At 46.0% G+C, this 14346-nt stretch overlaps 1 protein-coding gene across 5 annotated transcripts in view; it reads right to left on the bottom strand.

Moving 5' to 3' along the window:
• Positions 1 to 14346, bottom strand: part of Myof (myoferlin) — a 144123-nt gene that overhangs the window by 119870 nt on the left and 9907 nt on the right. For all 5 annotated transcript variants that reach the window (XM_021224782.2, XM_021224763.2, XM_021224769.2 and 2 more), the window contains exons 2-3: positions 4348 to 4403; positions 1491 to 1582 (exon numbers count right to left, since the gene is read on the bottom strand). In XM_021224782.2, the coding sequence (XP_021080441.1) occupies positions 1491 to 1582; positions 4348 to 4403 (148 nt within the window). The remainder of the gene's footprint in view (positions 1 to 1490; positions 1583 to 4347; positions 4404 to 14346) is intronic.

Raw genomic sequence — 14346 nt, 5'->3', positions numbered from 1 at the left:
TCCCTGTATTGAGGATGGGGGAGAACTGGCAGACTGACCAGCAACCACCCAGACCGAGAACCAGGGCTCCGAGTAGGCCCACCCCAGCATCCACCGCATCTGTGGTCTGCTGGAGCATGTGGAGGTGCCAGTCCTGCAGACCCAAAGCAGCAGGATCTCCATGACACAGGGGAATAACAGAATATCCAGGAGGAGTCCCAGTCAGGGTTCAGTGCAGAAACCAGAGGCCTCAAACCAGACCAATGACTCTTTGCAATGAACTCTTGCAAGTAAAGATACATGGACTAAATAAAGGACATACTGTGTGACTCACTGTGTCACACTGCTTCTGTGATGAGATTTTTCTTTTCTTTTTTGTTTTATTTGAGAGGGGCAGGTTACGGGCAGAGGGTGGATATGAAGGGATAGGGAGATGGATGGGACTAAGATGCATGATGTGAAAGCCACAGAGAATAAATTAAAAGTTAAGAAAAAAATAAAATGAAGTAGTGAAGCGACTGAGGAGGACACGCCAGTGTCAGCATCCCTCTCCATGTGTCTGATTGGGGAGGACACGCCAGTGTCAGCCTCTGGCCTCTCCATGTGTCTGATTGGGGAATGCACAGCACACGTGTGTGTGGAGAAAGAGAACTGTCGCCCACAAGTTGTCCTCTGACTCCATGCATACTGTGGCACATGTGCCTACACATGCACAGCTCCAAAGGCTCTGACACTCTCTGACACCCTGTGGGTCAATGGCAACACACACACACACACACACACACACACACATGCACACCTACACACATACACATACACACACTAGCAAAGCATGCACAATCAGAGAAAGGAACTTCGTAAGAGCCAACATAACTGCAACTCAGATAAACGACCAGAGGTAAGAGTTGACTAACCATGGCTCCTATTATCACTGAAAGCCAAGAGGACAGGGTGCAGAGTTGGCCCTGCCCCTCGCTGCCTGCAGCACTGGGCTGACATGGCTCATAAAAGGGTAAGGGCATGGGGGCATGGAACTGAAGCACTAGTATATTAAAACAATACTACGGATTTGTTAGTAAAAATGCTATAATATGTGATTCAACAAAACAAGTACTAGTAAGATAATGTGTGCCTTAGTGTTCTCATTGCTGTGAAGAGACACCATGACCATGGCAACTCTTATAAAGAAAACGTTTAAATGCTGTGGCTCATTTATAGTTTCAGAGTTTAGGACTGTTAACATCATGCTAGGAAACAGGGCAGTGTGCAGGCAGCTGTGGTGCTGGAGCTGAGAATACTACATTTTGCAGGCAACAGGAAGTCAACTGGGACACTGGGCAGTATCCTGAGCATAGGAAACCTCAAAGCCCGCCCCCACAGTGACACACTTCCTGCAATAAGGCCATACCTACTCCAACAAAGCCACACCTCCTAGTAGTGGAGTTCCTATGACATTATGGGGGCCAGTTATAGCCAAACTACCACAATATGTAAAATATATTGTAACTTACTTATTTTGTCCAATTGTCTCAAAGTCTTTGACAACAATCACAAGGGAAGATGAAGAGTCCAGTGGTATCCCCCTCAAGTCAAATTCCAAAATCTGTTCACAGAAAGGTTATGAAAACAAAAAGGCTGTTAATTTAAGATATACTGGGCAGTAATCTTCAGTAACAATCTTTTGAATAAATTCTACAGTTTGGGAACCAAGAAAAGAGACTAGATAGAGAGTCAGGGAATGTGTGGGTCACTCCTGGCTTCCCATTTTCTAGATCTTGGGACTATAGCTGGGTCATCAAACCTCTGACTCATGGTCAGAAAAATGAACTTAACGCCTACGACAACAATTGAGAAAATACTTCCTTCAGTGGTTATTTTTAAACCCTGCTCTTCTTATGCATTATTATTGAACAGTAATGAATAGCCCAGAAACCTGACTGATTGGCTAGATAATCAACTGATTATTCGAAGTAAGCAATTTGAATCTCCTTGTAATGCCTTTGGGATAGAAGTAGAGGTTTGTGCCGGGCGTTGGTGGCACACGCCTTTAGTCCCAGCACTCGAAAGGCAGAGGCAGGTAGATCTTTGTGAGCTCGAGGCCAGCCTAGTCTACAAAGAGAGTTGCAGGACAGCCTCCAAAACAATAGAGAGAAACCCTCTCTCGAAAAAACAAAACAAAACAAAAAAAAAAAAAAAAAAGAAGAAGAAGAAGAAGAAGGAAAGAAGGAGAGGTTTGTCTCACAGTTTCTGAGAACAAATCTACCAATCCAAAGGAGTAAGGGGCTGGTATGTTACTGAGGTTTGGGTTCAGCTACAAAACAGCAGGTAGGATACTTAATTGTTCACTACATTTGCAAAATGAAAGGGGAAAACACATTGGAAACGAAATGGAGTAAGGCAGGTGATAACCTAACATGACAGCAAACCTGTCTTCCTGAATCCTGTGGATTGAGAGGCAAGTCAGACTATCCAACTCAGAGGCAATGAAAGCATGCAAATGTGGTTTTGCTTTGTTTTGTCCTTGGAGCTGCCTTCCAGGTACTAGGAGTGCACAATAAGTTACCAGAGACCTCTTGTTCTCATAGGTGCCCAGATGTAGTCCTTATATTTAAACATATTAAAAGAAGTTGGCAGAGGGAAGAATTTAGGACTGGTGAAAGGGAAGTCTCCCTGTGGTGACTCAGGGAAAACAACAAAGACATTGCTCTGGTCCAGGAAGGTTTAGCCCAGCTTTTGAAAGAAACAATGGAACTGGTCATCAAAAAATTAGTCAGATTGGGAAAATCCTACTCTGTGGGAAGAATGAAACATTTCATCTGTCTGTAAAAACATGAAACTCTGAGTCACTTATAAAATAAATGCAAAGTCAACAGTGTGTGTGTGTTAGGGATGCAAATAAGCTACATGATTTCTTTTCAGTAGAAATGTTACACAGTCATGAAAATACTTTTGAATGATACTAATACATGCTTGGGATATGACAGTGAGAAGAAATAGCATAGGAAATCACTTCAATTTGTAATGCATATTAGTGTTTCAGACATCAAATATGCTCATTGAGAAAGCAATTATTGATACATATAAAAGTTAACTCTTTGTTTCTAGAGCAGTGATTCTCAACCTTCCTACTACTGTGACCCTTTGGTACAGTTCCTCATGTTGTGATGACCTACAACTATAAAATTACTTTTGTTGCTACTTCATAGCTGTAATTTTGTTACTTTTATGAATCATTGTTGAGAATCCAAAAGTTGAGAACCACTCTGCCAGAGAATTAGGTCAAAGTGTCTTTTGTAATTCTGTGTTAGCTAGTTTTATGCCATGTTGACATAAGTCAGAGTCATTTTGTTTTTGTATTTTTGAGATAGTTTTTTGGTTCTTTGTCTTTTTATTGAGACAGGGTCTCTCTTTATAGACCTGGTTGTCCTGGAACTGACTTTTTAGGTAGACCAGGTTACTCTTTAATTCATAGAGATCCACCTGCTTCTGCCTCCCAAGTGCTGTAATTAAAGGCTTGCACCACTGTGCCCAGCTAATGCCAGAATCATTTTGGAAGAGAGGATCTCACTTGAGAAAATGCCCCCACCAGATTGGCCTACAGGTAACCCTCCTGTGGTGTGTTTTCTAGATTGATGATTGATGTGGGAGGGCCCGGATCACTGTGTACCACCCATGAGCTGGTGGTCCTGCTGCTGTAAGAGGCTAAGCAAGCCATGAGGAGCAAGCCAGGAAATATCATTACTCTGAGGTCTCTTCTAGTTCCTGCTTCCAGGTTCCTGCCCTGCTTGAGTTCCTGTCCTGACTTCCCTGGATGATGGAAGCTACAAGCTGAAATTACACCCTTTCTCTCCTAGGTTGCTTTTGACCATGATGTTTTATCACAGCAGTAGAAACCCTAACTAAGGTGATTGTTTACCTGAAGTCCTACAACTTTTAGCAGAGAACTTTACTTTTATCACATAAATCAGTGAATGCCATTATTTAGCTACATAATTGAAGTATTGAGGGATTGATTGTCTTTTGATGAATGGTATGCACACATGGTTATACAGGGATCTTTCCAAGACTGGAGATGTTCTAATGTTCGCTGTTTTACTAAGGAAGTAGATGGGGTCATAGGTCAAGCTTGTGACTAGGCTAGGACTTCTCCCAAGCTCTGTGCACACGTCTCTGATATTCAGGAAATGGGCACAAGTGCTGGCCACCACTGAGCCGCTCTGATCTTTGGGAGGCATGAGGGGGTTGGAAGGGATGGGGGTGTCACGTAGACATTTTCTTCCAAAGAAGAGCAACAACTGACAGCCCAAAGAAGCGAAAATTGGGCAAGCTTATCCTTTAAGACAAAGTTGAAAAAAGCAATGGAGTCACCTCATTCCACACAGGGTTGAGTTCATTATCAATTTTCTTTGTTTTCTTTTTCTCATCTGCAAATAAAAAAAAGTAAGAGATTCAATCAACTAGAAATAATTAAAGATCATGTACCATCCATTTGACGCCCCTAAAAGCCATTCCTCAGAGCCTCTCATGCCACCCATTTACCCCTTTGTCTGCCAGCTGTGGGGAACAGAGTCAGTTTTCCCCCACCTTCCGAGCTACCCAGAGTTAAAGGAAAAGGATTCAACATCATGGAAGTGCGGCTCTGCTCCGCCCTCCCTCACGAGGGCCTTCCAGCTGCAGGAAGAATCTAAGGGGACTGACCTTTGAGAACTGGGATGGCCATTCTACAGATGAACACACTGAGGATGGCACATGATACCATGAGCTCACAGGTAGAGTGGGGCCTGATGGAAACCTGAGATTTCATATCTGGAATCTTCATTGTCCCAAAGTTGTTAAGATACCGCCATGGCTTAGCAACTGAGCTGGGTGCCCTCCCAAAGCCCCACCCACACAGTCATCCAGAAAGGAGTTCTGTCTACAACCAGTGGAGAAATTGGAGGTTCCTTTCACTCCTGGACCACCTTTTGAGACCTAAGATCCTTTTGCTCTGTGTCTGAGCCTGGAAAGTCCATCTATCTTAATGAGAAAATGGATAAATCTAGCCAGTGCCTCGAGTTTTCTTAGGGGCCCTGTGTCTATTCTCCACTTCTTACCAAAATAAAAGCTTGTCTCTGAGTACCATATGCATTGAAAGTATCATCTCGGCTCCTTGGATACAATGTGTTTTTTACTGGTTACTATTGTCATTCCTCCTTTCACAGCTAAGGCAGATGAGGTTAATAACACATCCACGGCCGCCCAGTCACTAAGTGGTAGGGTTCAGGTTTGAACCCAGGCAGGGGCTCACTCACTGGTGGTGTACTTTGAAGTCATGCCTAACCATTGCTTTTGTTCTGCTGCTGAGGAGCGTGGGGGTAGTGGGTTCTGTTCAGCTGCTTTCCACATCACTTTCCCTCCCAGCACACGGCCAGTGGGGGGACTAACCACCAGGGGTGGGGACAACACACTAACCACCTCATTCTTCCAAGACCTCAGAATAGCAATGCTGTGAGTCATGACCCTCACTCTGCTAAGCATTAACTTTTCCACTTGAGTGGGCATCACATGGTCCAGCTGGCTTTCTTAGCTTCCCTCCTAGAGGAAGAGAAATAATGGGAGAAACGACCAGCCAGCTCAGGCCAAGGCACCTCACAGCAATGGTTCTCTAAGTGAGGTCTTCCTCAAGCATTAATCAACTCCTTCATCCCTCCACCCAGCAAATATTTTTTTTTAAATGCTACATGCCAGGTATTGAACTAGCCACAGAGAGAAATACAAAATCACCAGCCTGTATGTGCTCCTGGCCCTCAGGTAGTCTAATGGAGGTGTGTCCAGAGGTAACTGACAAGAGAAGGATGATTTCAGTTGCCATCCAAGGGATACAGAAAATGAAAAATCAGAAGGAAGAAAGGTGATGTTAAGTTTGGGTACTAGAAAAGACCTCACAGAGGAAAAAGGCGGAGTCAGGGTTGAATGAGAGGAGGGATTGACGGACAGCTCACTTGGGGAAGTGGCAATGAAGTGGGCAGGCCACCTGGAGGGTGGGGGCAAGTCAGTCACCTCAGGGACACTGCACAGCACAGTTGGCTGGAAGCAAACGGGCACGAAAGGTTGTATAAAAACTTTATAGTCAGACAAAGTGAGCCTTGGATTCCACGTGGTTTCATTTGGCTAATACAAGCCAATGGAGGAAAGAGAAGATTAGAATCCAGCCTTGAGGATTTTCAGAAGTTCATGATCCAACAAGGAAAACCAAGTTATCCCCAAAACTTCCAGCACATGCTGCTGAGCACACGACCCAGACAGATGTTGAGAACAATGGATATTCAGTAAAGTCAAACAGAACCTGGCTGACCACAGACCAGCTGGAGCTATTCACCTGGAACTTCCAGTAGATTCCAGACTGGTCACATGACAGACATGCTGAAGGTGTTGCCTTGGGGGTGGAGATGGGGGCCCAGTGAGAGCCAGACATTGCTGAGCTTCTACAGGCTCCTTTCACGAACTCTACACAAGATCACAGAGCTAGGAAGAAGGCTTCTAGCCAGGCCTACTTCAAGAGCTTATATTTAACCCATGCTCTCTCCTAGTTACCCAGCAAACAAGGAAGAAAGAATGAGCATCAGCCCTCCCTCCCCCCCAGAAATTAACTGTATCTCTCCCAATGAGGAGGTTCTGATTTGCATCAAAAGGTGAATACATTGTATTTTATTGAAATTCTACTCTCACACATAGATACATCAGTCCAAAAAAAACAAGAAAAAGAAAAACTAATTTCTTACCAGCAGCCGCAGGCAGATATTTATTCTATTCAGTATAGTCTGCCTCTTTTCTTCCCACCAAAGGTCACAGGGGCAGTCTCTGGACATCAGATTAAATGGCCGGAAATGCCCTCTCCCTTCACCCCATCACCTACGTCGGTGGGCTGCCACCTCTGCGGTTTAGATAAAGGTTCCTCCCTTTGGAAAGGAACTGAGCACTTTCATCCCAGAACAAAACAACAGACCCAAAAGCAGAACACTTTGGACCATGGCTGCAGGCATTCTTCAGGGCGTTTCCTGTTTTCTGATTAGCGGAGCCTGCCTCTGGCTCTGCTCCGAAAAGCTAAAGTCTTGAGTTCCTTGAAGCTCTAGGTTTGATCCCCGATGCTGCATAACCCAAGCACGGTGATGCATGTATGTCATCTCACTACTCAGGAGGTGGAGGCACAAGGATCAAAAGTTCAAAGTCACCTTGTGATGGGGGAAGTCCTGTGATGATCACCCACTATCAGAAGTGAACAGCAAGCCAATGGTGGACCTGGGATTTCAACCTTGTGGTTAAAACTCAGGACAGTTTCCACAGCTGGAGGATCAAGGTAGGGCTGTGACTCCTTGGGCTGGAAAGACAGCTCACCAGTTAAGAGAGAGCACTGCTCTTGCAGAAAGCCTGAGTCTCATTCCCAGCACCCACGTGGGACAGCACACAACCATGTGTAACTCCAGTCCTCAGGGGATCTAACACCTCCCTCCTCTGCAGGCAGGAGTACTCATGTGTATAGACACAGATACACACACACACACACACACACACACACACACACACACACACACACACAGGCACATACACAGATGCACACAAATAACTAAAATCAATCTTAAAGAATATGACTCCTAGAGGGGAGGTTGGAACCTGGGAAGAGAGGAGGGATGGAAGGATGCACTTGGGATGTATTTTATGAGACAAGAATAAGTTTTTTTTTTAAAAAAAAAAAGGAAAAATAGCTCTAAAATTACACACACACAAAGAAGAATAGGACTCTTTGAGGGTCATGGTTATAATGTATTAATACTATTGTTCAGGTGACCCACGGAGTGCTTGCTACTGAGTAGCTTATCCACGATTGGCATAACTGGGCATCCTGGGTGTGTGTGAGTGTGATAAGTAGGGTTTCCTTGGTAATTAAAAGAGAGCTTGAACACCAAGTCTGCAGTGCTGAGTCTAAGCATGGAGCAAACAGCAGCCATTGGAGTGTTTCTCACCAGGGCAGCACCCCGTTTAGCCTTCCCTAGGATGTTCCCAGGCTCCACAGCCCCAAGGAACAGGAAGTGCCCCGTGAAGCAAGGAACAGGCTTGGTGGAATAACCCCTTCATGGCTGCGTTCTAGATCTCGGTGGCCACCAAGGGCAGCTGGTACATGGGCAGTGACTGTCCTGATTGTCAGTCAGCCTGGCAACTGAGAGGATGGGGCAATTCCATGGGGACCAGGGGCCAGAGCTGTCTGGGGTCGGGGGAGGAGACTTCTCGGGCCCCAGCAGTTAAAAGGAGTCCTAGTCCTGGCGAGTTAGCCAAGAGAATTCTCTGGGGCCGTGTCTGACTTTTTTCATTCCACCCTGGCTGCCCCAATGCTTCAGAAAGATGTTGCCAAACGAGTTCAAGGAAAGCTCACTGGGGCCAAACCGCAACCACTACACAAAGAAAGAGCTTTGTACATTTCTGAGGCAGCCGATAACACAGACACAGGAACACCCCAGGCCAGCAGGCTGGGTTCCTGCTCCTCCGTCTGCAGCCCGATTGCCCCACTGGCCTCTGAGATGTCCTTTCGGGTTGTGAGCTCCTGAATAAAACACTATCCCTCCGAGGGACCTGCAGTGAACCCTGGCAGTCTGAGAGACTCACAAAAGCCCCCACTTAGAGCCAACCTGGGGAATGGTACCCAGCCCCACTGGCAGCCAGGCTGATTTTATGTGAGCCTCCACTCTGTGTGGGCACAATAATTACACCCATGCCTAAACTTACTACTGGGGTACTAGTGTACCCATTTTAGAGATGAAGGAAGGGAAGCAGGCTATGTTAATTGATTTGCCTGAGGCTTCCTGCAGGGAAAAGGGTAGGGCAGTCTTTTGCCCCAGGACAGTTTCACTTCTAAGCCTGCACTCTGAGATGCTCCTGTAGGCTGAGTCTTTCTCAGGATGTCCAACCATATGACCTGCTTCTCCCTATTCTATCTAGATGTCTCCTCTGGTAGGTCTTGGTATCTAACATTCAGGAGCACCAGCTTCCACATATAGGATTTATATCTGCTAGACGCTTGTAAGGTCTAGAGGTTACCTGTTCAAGTTAAATTTTAATGTTTGAGACAGGGTCTCACATATCCTAGGCTGGCCACAAATAGTTTGCCTGGCTCAACCTATGTTCTGGGATTACATGTATGCCTTTATGCAGAAATTGAACCCAGGACCTCGTCTATGCTAAGTAAACTCTCTCTCTCTCTCTCTCTCTCTCTCTCTCTCTCTCTCTCTCTCTCTCTCTCTCTCTCTCTCTCTCTCTCTCTCTCGCTCTCCCTCCCTCCCTCCCTCCCTCCCCCCCCCTCTCTCTCCTAACCTATTCTCATTACCTTCATTTTAAGACACAATGAAGTTAAACAGTTCACCCAGGGTCACCTGCCAGCAGGAAACAAAGGTTGAATACAGGAGTTAGAACTCCTGAGCCTCTCAGCCCCTCTGATTTCTGTCTGACTGCTGAGTTCGGGAGACACATTTGCTAGAGAGTGAATCCAGGCTGGACTTTAGCAAACTCTCATCCAACCCAGGTGAGGACAGGGATCTTAGGAGGCCCAGAACCTCTGAAAAGGGGGACTTAAAGGCCCACCAACATGGAGGCAACAAGCATCAGATGAAAAACAAAACGTCTGAGATCATGGGAGCTTCCTGTGAATCAGAATTAGTAAATGCTTCAGTCGGCCAGTCCCTTCCCAAGACACTGTATCAAAAGGAAGTCAAATAACCCCAGAAAATTTTGAAAGCAAAAGCAAAGCAGAGTAGAAATTGTGACAATCAGATCCCGATACTCCCCGGAGGAAAAACAGTGACCAAATTTACCCTGAGACTCAGACCCTGTGCTCCACAATAGGCAACCTCTCGCTCCACAGTTAATCTTGGGTCTTTGAGGAGGCTTTCATCATTGCCAACAATTCAACACATTCTCAGCTCTCCTTCCTAGGCTGTGGTTGGTTCTGGCCCCTAGCTCCTGAATAGGCTGGCTGGTTGTTAGTCACAGACCTAAGGAAGGATGGGGAGTCAGGGGTGAAGGTGGGCTGCTCCTTGTCAGTGGTGTCTAGGAACAGAGGGTAGAATTCAAATGAGAGATTCCATGTGCAAAGAGAGCCTGCTGTGCACTGAGCTGAGGGAATGGTCATGCCCAGACTATGACCCCAGAGGCAAGCCAAGGTTGTTCCTTCTCTGCCTCTTCCTGGCTACACAGCTCTGCCCACCCTCAGTCTCGCTGAGGTGTGCACCCTCCTCACTTACAAAACAGAAATAAATATGCTCCAGCAACTCTTAGGACTGGGAACAATAAATAAGACCAAGCCCATGAAACAACTTTGGATGTTGTGTTTGGGGAACGGCTTCTTCTCCAAGCCATGCCACTCATATAGAAATCATCAAAAGTCTCAGACAAAGCCTTGGAGGTCAGAAGTGTCCAGACTCCGACCCTAGTAGGGCAAGAAACCAAGGGCTGAATCTCCCAAGAAAATGCAATGATACAAAGGAAAGAGCCTGGAACCAGGCATGGTTCATGCTTTTGATCCCAGAAACTCAGAAGATGAAGGCAGGGGAACCTCTGCCATCCTGGTCTACATAGAAAGTTCCAGGACAGCCAGGGCTGCATAGGGAGACACTGTTTAGAAAAAAAGAAAGAAAGAAAGAAAACTGTATTATGGTATTCCTTTGGAATAATTAGAGTGCCAACCGTGCCGTGGGTAGGAGAGTGTCATCCAGGCTGAGATAACACTCAGCTCCTCATAAGAAACAACAGTGTAACAACAGCGTCAGTAGAGGGTAGTGTAGTGTAGTGTTAGAGTCCCAGGTCTACCTGGCACCAGCTATGAGACTTTCACCTAGATACTTAACCCACTCTACCCAAAAATGGTTTCCCCAGCTCTGAAGGATTTCCCTTCTGGACTGAAGAGCAGGCTCAAGGGAGGAGCACGGCGGAGGAGAACTTGCTGAGCAAGCATGAGGACTTGAGTTTGGATCTCAAAAAAAGGAAAAAAGGATGTGTCTGCTTGTACCTGTAACCCAGCAATAGGGATGGAAGATAGGGAGATCGGAAAGATGGTGTCTTCCAGTCTAGCCTAGCCTAAAGACTGCAGGCTCAGTGAGAGACCCTGTCTCAAAGGAGTAAGTGAGAGCCATAGAGGATGCTCGGTGTCCTCCTTTGGCCTCCACATGCTCATCAAGCACACCTGCCTGCATACCTGTGAACAAACAGACATACAACATAGACACACACACACAACCTAAAGAAAGACTGCACAGCCAGGTGGCGGTGGTGGGCAGCACACAGTATAATCCCAACACTCAGAGGGCAGAGAAAAGTGGATTTCTGTGAGTCTGAGGCCAGCCTTGTCTAGAGGACAGGACAGCCAGGGCCACACAGAGAAACTCTGTCTTCAAAAACTAAAAACAAACAAGAAACTATATATTTTCAGTGATAAAATAAATTAATTAAAATGAAGCTAATAGACGTAAAACTGTTACACAGTCCATCATCAACATGAGGACAACTTTGCAGGCTTAAATATTTGATTAACCAAACCCTGCTCTGCGTACAGCACAGCCTATTGGGTGCCTGTGGGCAGGGTATAAGCCCAATTTGCTCCCCATTCTCCAAAGAGCTAGGGTGATGCCTGACATAGCAGCCCTCACCCATAGTTATTGAATAATTCATGTTTGTAAGGCCCAAGCAGATGCCACCAAGAGGGAGCGACAGGGAGGGCCCAGGCAGTGAGGAAGGATGAGCAGAAAAATAACTTTTTACATTATTTATTAGAAGAAAGATAGCAACAGGCATAGTGGTGCATGCCTTTAATCCCAACACTTAGGAGGCAAAGGCAGGTGGGTCTCTATGAGTTCGAGAACAACCTAGTCTACAAAGCACATTCCAGAACAGCCAGGGCTGTTACACAGAGAAACCCTTCTTGGGAAAAAGAAAGAAAGGAAGAAAGAAAGAAAGAAAGAAAGAAAGAAAGAAAGAAAGAAAGAAAGAAAGAGGGAGAGGGAAAGAGGGAGGGAGGGAGGAAGGAAGGAAGGAAGGAAGGAAGGAAGGAAGGAAGGAAGGAAGGAAGGAGAGAGAATTGCTTCCTAATCCATACTCAGTGTTACTGGGATGAAAATGATGGTGTGGGTAAAAAAATAAACAAAAAGAAAAACCTGTGGTGAAATGAAATGAGGCCCCACCCTGCCAGTTAAATGTGAGATTAAAAAAATACTTGGTGTATAATAACTTAGGCCTTAGTTCCTGCTAATAAAATAGTCTAATCTTGATTATCAGTAAAACTGATTCACTGCTAAGCTATGTTACCTCTGAGTCACAGCCTGTCATAAGTGTTTGTATTACCTTGTGGCAAAGCTCGGTCAGGAGGGCTAGGTTTTGTTCCTTCTCCTCTTAAAAAATACATTTTGTTCTTGGTAAACTTTCTCATGCTTTCTGACTAGATCCAAATGACCCCAGCATACGGAACAACCCAGTCCTTGTAAAGGAGGCCGTAGCATTCATTTGACTTGGTATCAGGGCCCTGCTATGTGCAGTCTCCTCGTATACACTGGGCTCCATCAGAGCCCAGGGACAATCTGGAATCCAGTTAAACCCAGCACAGCCTCTGCTCAAGTTCCCTGCTTGCAACATGAAGATGAAAGACTTCCCTAAGGAAACAAGGGGGATTCAATAGTACACACAGCGGAGGCACGCAGGAGCATTGAGTAAGAGGTACTAGAGTGACATGAGGTGACCCCTCAGGCTGGCCATCTAGCTCCAGGACAGCCAGGACTGTCACAAGAGAGACCCTGTCTCAAAACAAAACAATAAAGGCTCCAGTCCAGGTCAGGAGTGGTCCAGTGAGCCCTCCCTCTCTGTACCTCTTTAAGGTACAGCTTCATGGCTCCCAATCAGCCTGCAAAACCCCCAAAGTTCTAAACACCCCAAATCAGGTCTGTAATTAAGGGACAGAGATCTAGTCCCATTTGGTCCTGTGGTCTGTGACTCTCTGGTCAGATGAATGAGAAAAGTCAGGGCCATTAATTCAACTACTACTTGTTTCCTATAACCCGTCTTCCAGGCATCCAGTTAGTTTCTAGAGAAGGAGACCCAGGCCCGTGTTCATGAACTGTACTGTCTAATGGAGGAGGCAGACAGGAAGCCCTCAGCCCAGCAGATGTGGAATGCTGCCATCACCTGATGCCAGGGAGTATCTCAGGTGAAGAGAGAATTCCAAGACCACCTGATTTGAGGCTAATGACAATCTGATCTCCCAACATGCATCTGTGGGAACAGCAGAGTGACCTTTGCCCTCAGCACTGGCTGAGAAGCCCAGACCAAAAATGACCTGTCAGTGCAGAGGACCAAGGCCGATTCCCATGTGCCTTCAGCTTTGCTTTGGCTGCCGGCACTGGCTCTGGGCACAGCTCTGGCCACTTAACCTCAGCAATGTGTAACACTGTAGCCATTGTCATTGTGCTAATGAGGCAAAAGAGCTGAAAGTTCACTCCAAGGGGAGGCGCTATGAACCTCCGCGGTCCATTCATTGAGACAGCTATTGTCAAAAAGCTGAGAAAGTGTTGTCAGGAATGCTGAGACATTGGGATCTCCACGCACTGTTGGTAGAACAGCTGCTGTGGAGCACAGCAGTAAATTAGAGACGAAACGTTGGTAGGACCCAGTAATTCCAACTCTGAGTTCCTCCTGCCCCCCAGAAAATGCACAAAGGCCCATACTTGCATCCTACTGTTCACAGCGGCATTGTTCGCCAAAGCCCAAAGGTAAGAGAAGCATCATGAATGTCTAATAACAGAAGTGTGTTGAGATGATACATGTTATGTCTTTCACCACGGCTAAAAACAAAGACCTTAACCTTGTGCCTAAGAGAGGTCCTGGCACACTCTCACCAGTAAGTCAGAAATAGGCTCTGTCTTAAGATTCTAGTGGAGTCGGGCAGTGGTGGCACACACCTCTAATCCCAGCATTTGGGACACAGAGACAGGTGGATTTCTGTGAGTTTGAGGTCAGTCTGGTCTACAGAGTGAGTTCCAAGACTGCTAGGGCTGTTACACAGAGAAACCCTGTTTCAAAATATCAAAAAGAAAAAAAAAAAAGACGGGGGGAATCCCACTTATTCTGAGCAACTAAACCTGTCCCTGAGAAATGTCCCCCAGGATTCTGTGCATCCCTCCAGAGGTGGGAGGAGAGATCACAGGAGAGGGAGGGTATGAACTCTTGAAAGCATTTTAGATATTTTATCACTACTGCTCCTTATAACACCCTAGGAGGGGAACATTTATAGATGAGGAAATGAAGGCTAGAAATACAATTGTCCAAAGATATTCACCTCCTAGTAATAAAACCAGGGGT

This window comes from Mesocricetus auratus, unplaced genomic scaffold, assembly GCF_017639785.1.
Source record: "Mesocricetus auratus isolate SY011 unplaced genomic scaffold, BCM_Maur_2.0 Super-Scaffold_4256, whole genome shotgun sequence".
In the NCBI taxonomy this organism is placed as follows: Eukaryota; Metazoa; Chordata; class Mammalia; order Rodentia; family Cricetidae; genus Mesocricetus; species Mesocricetus auratus.
The sequence above is the reverse complement of the archived record's forward strand: the minus strand, read 5'-3'. Positions and strand labels throughout refer to the sequence as shown.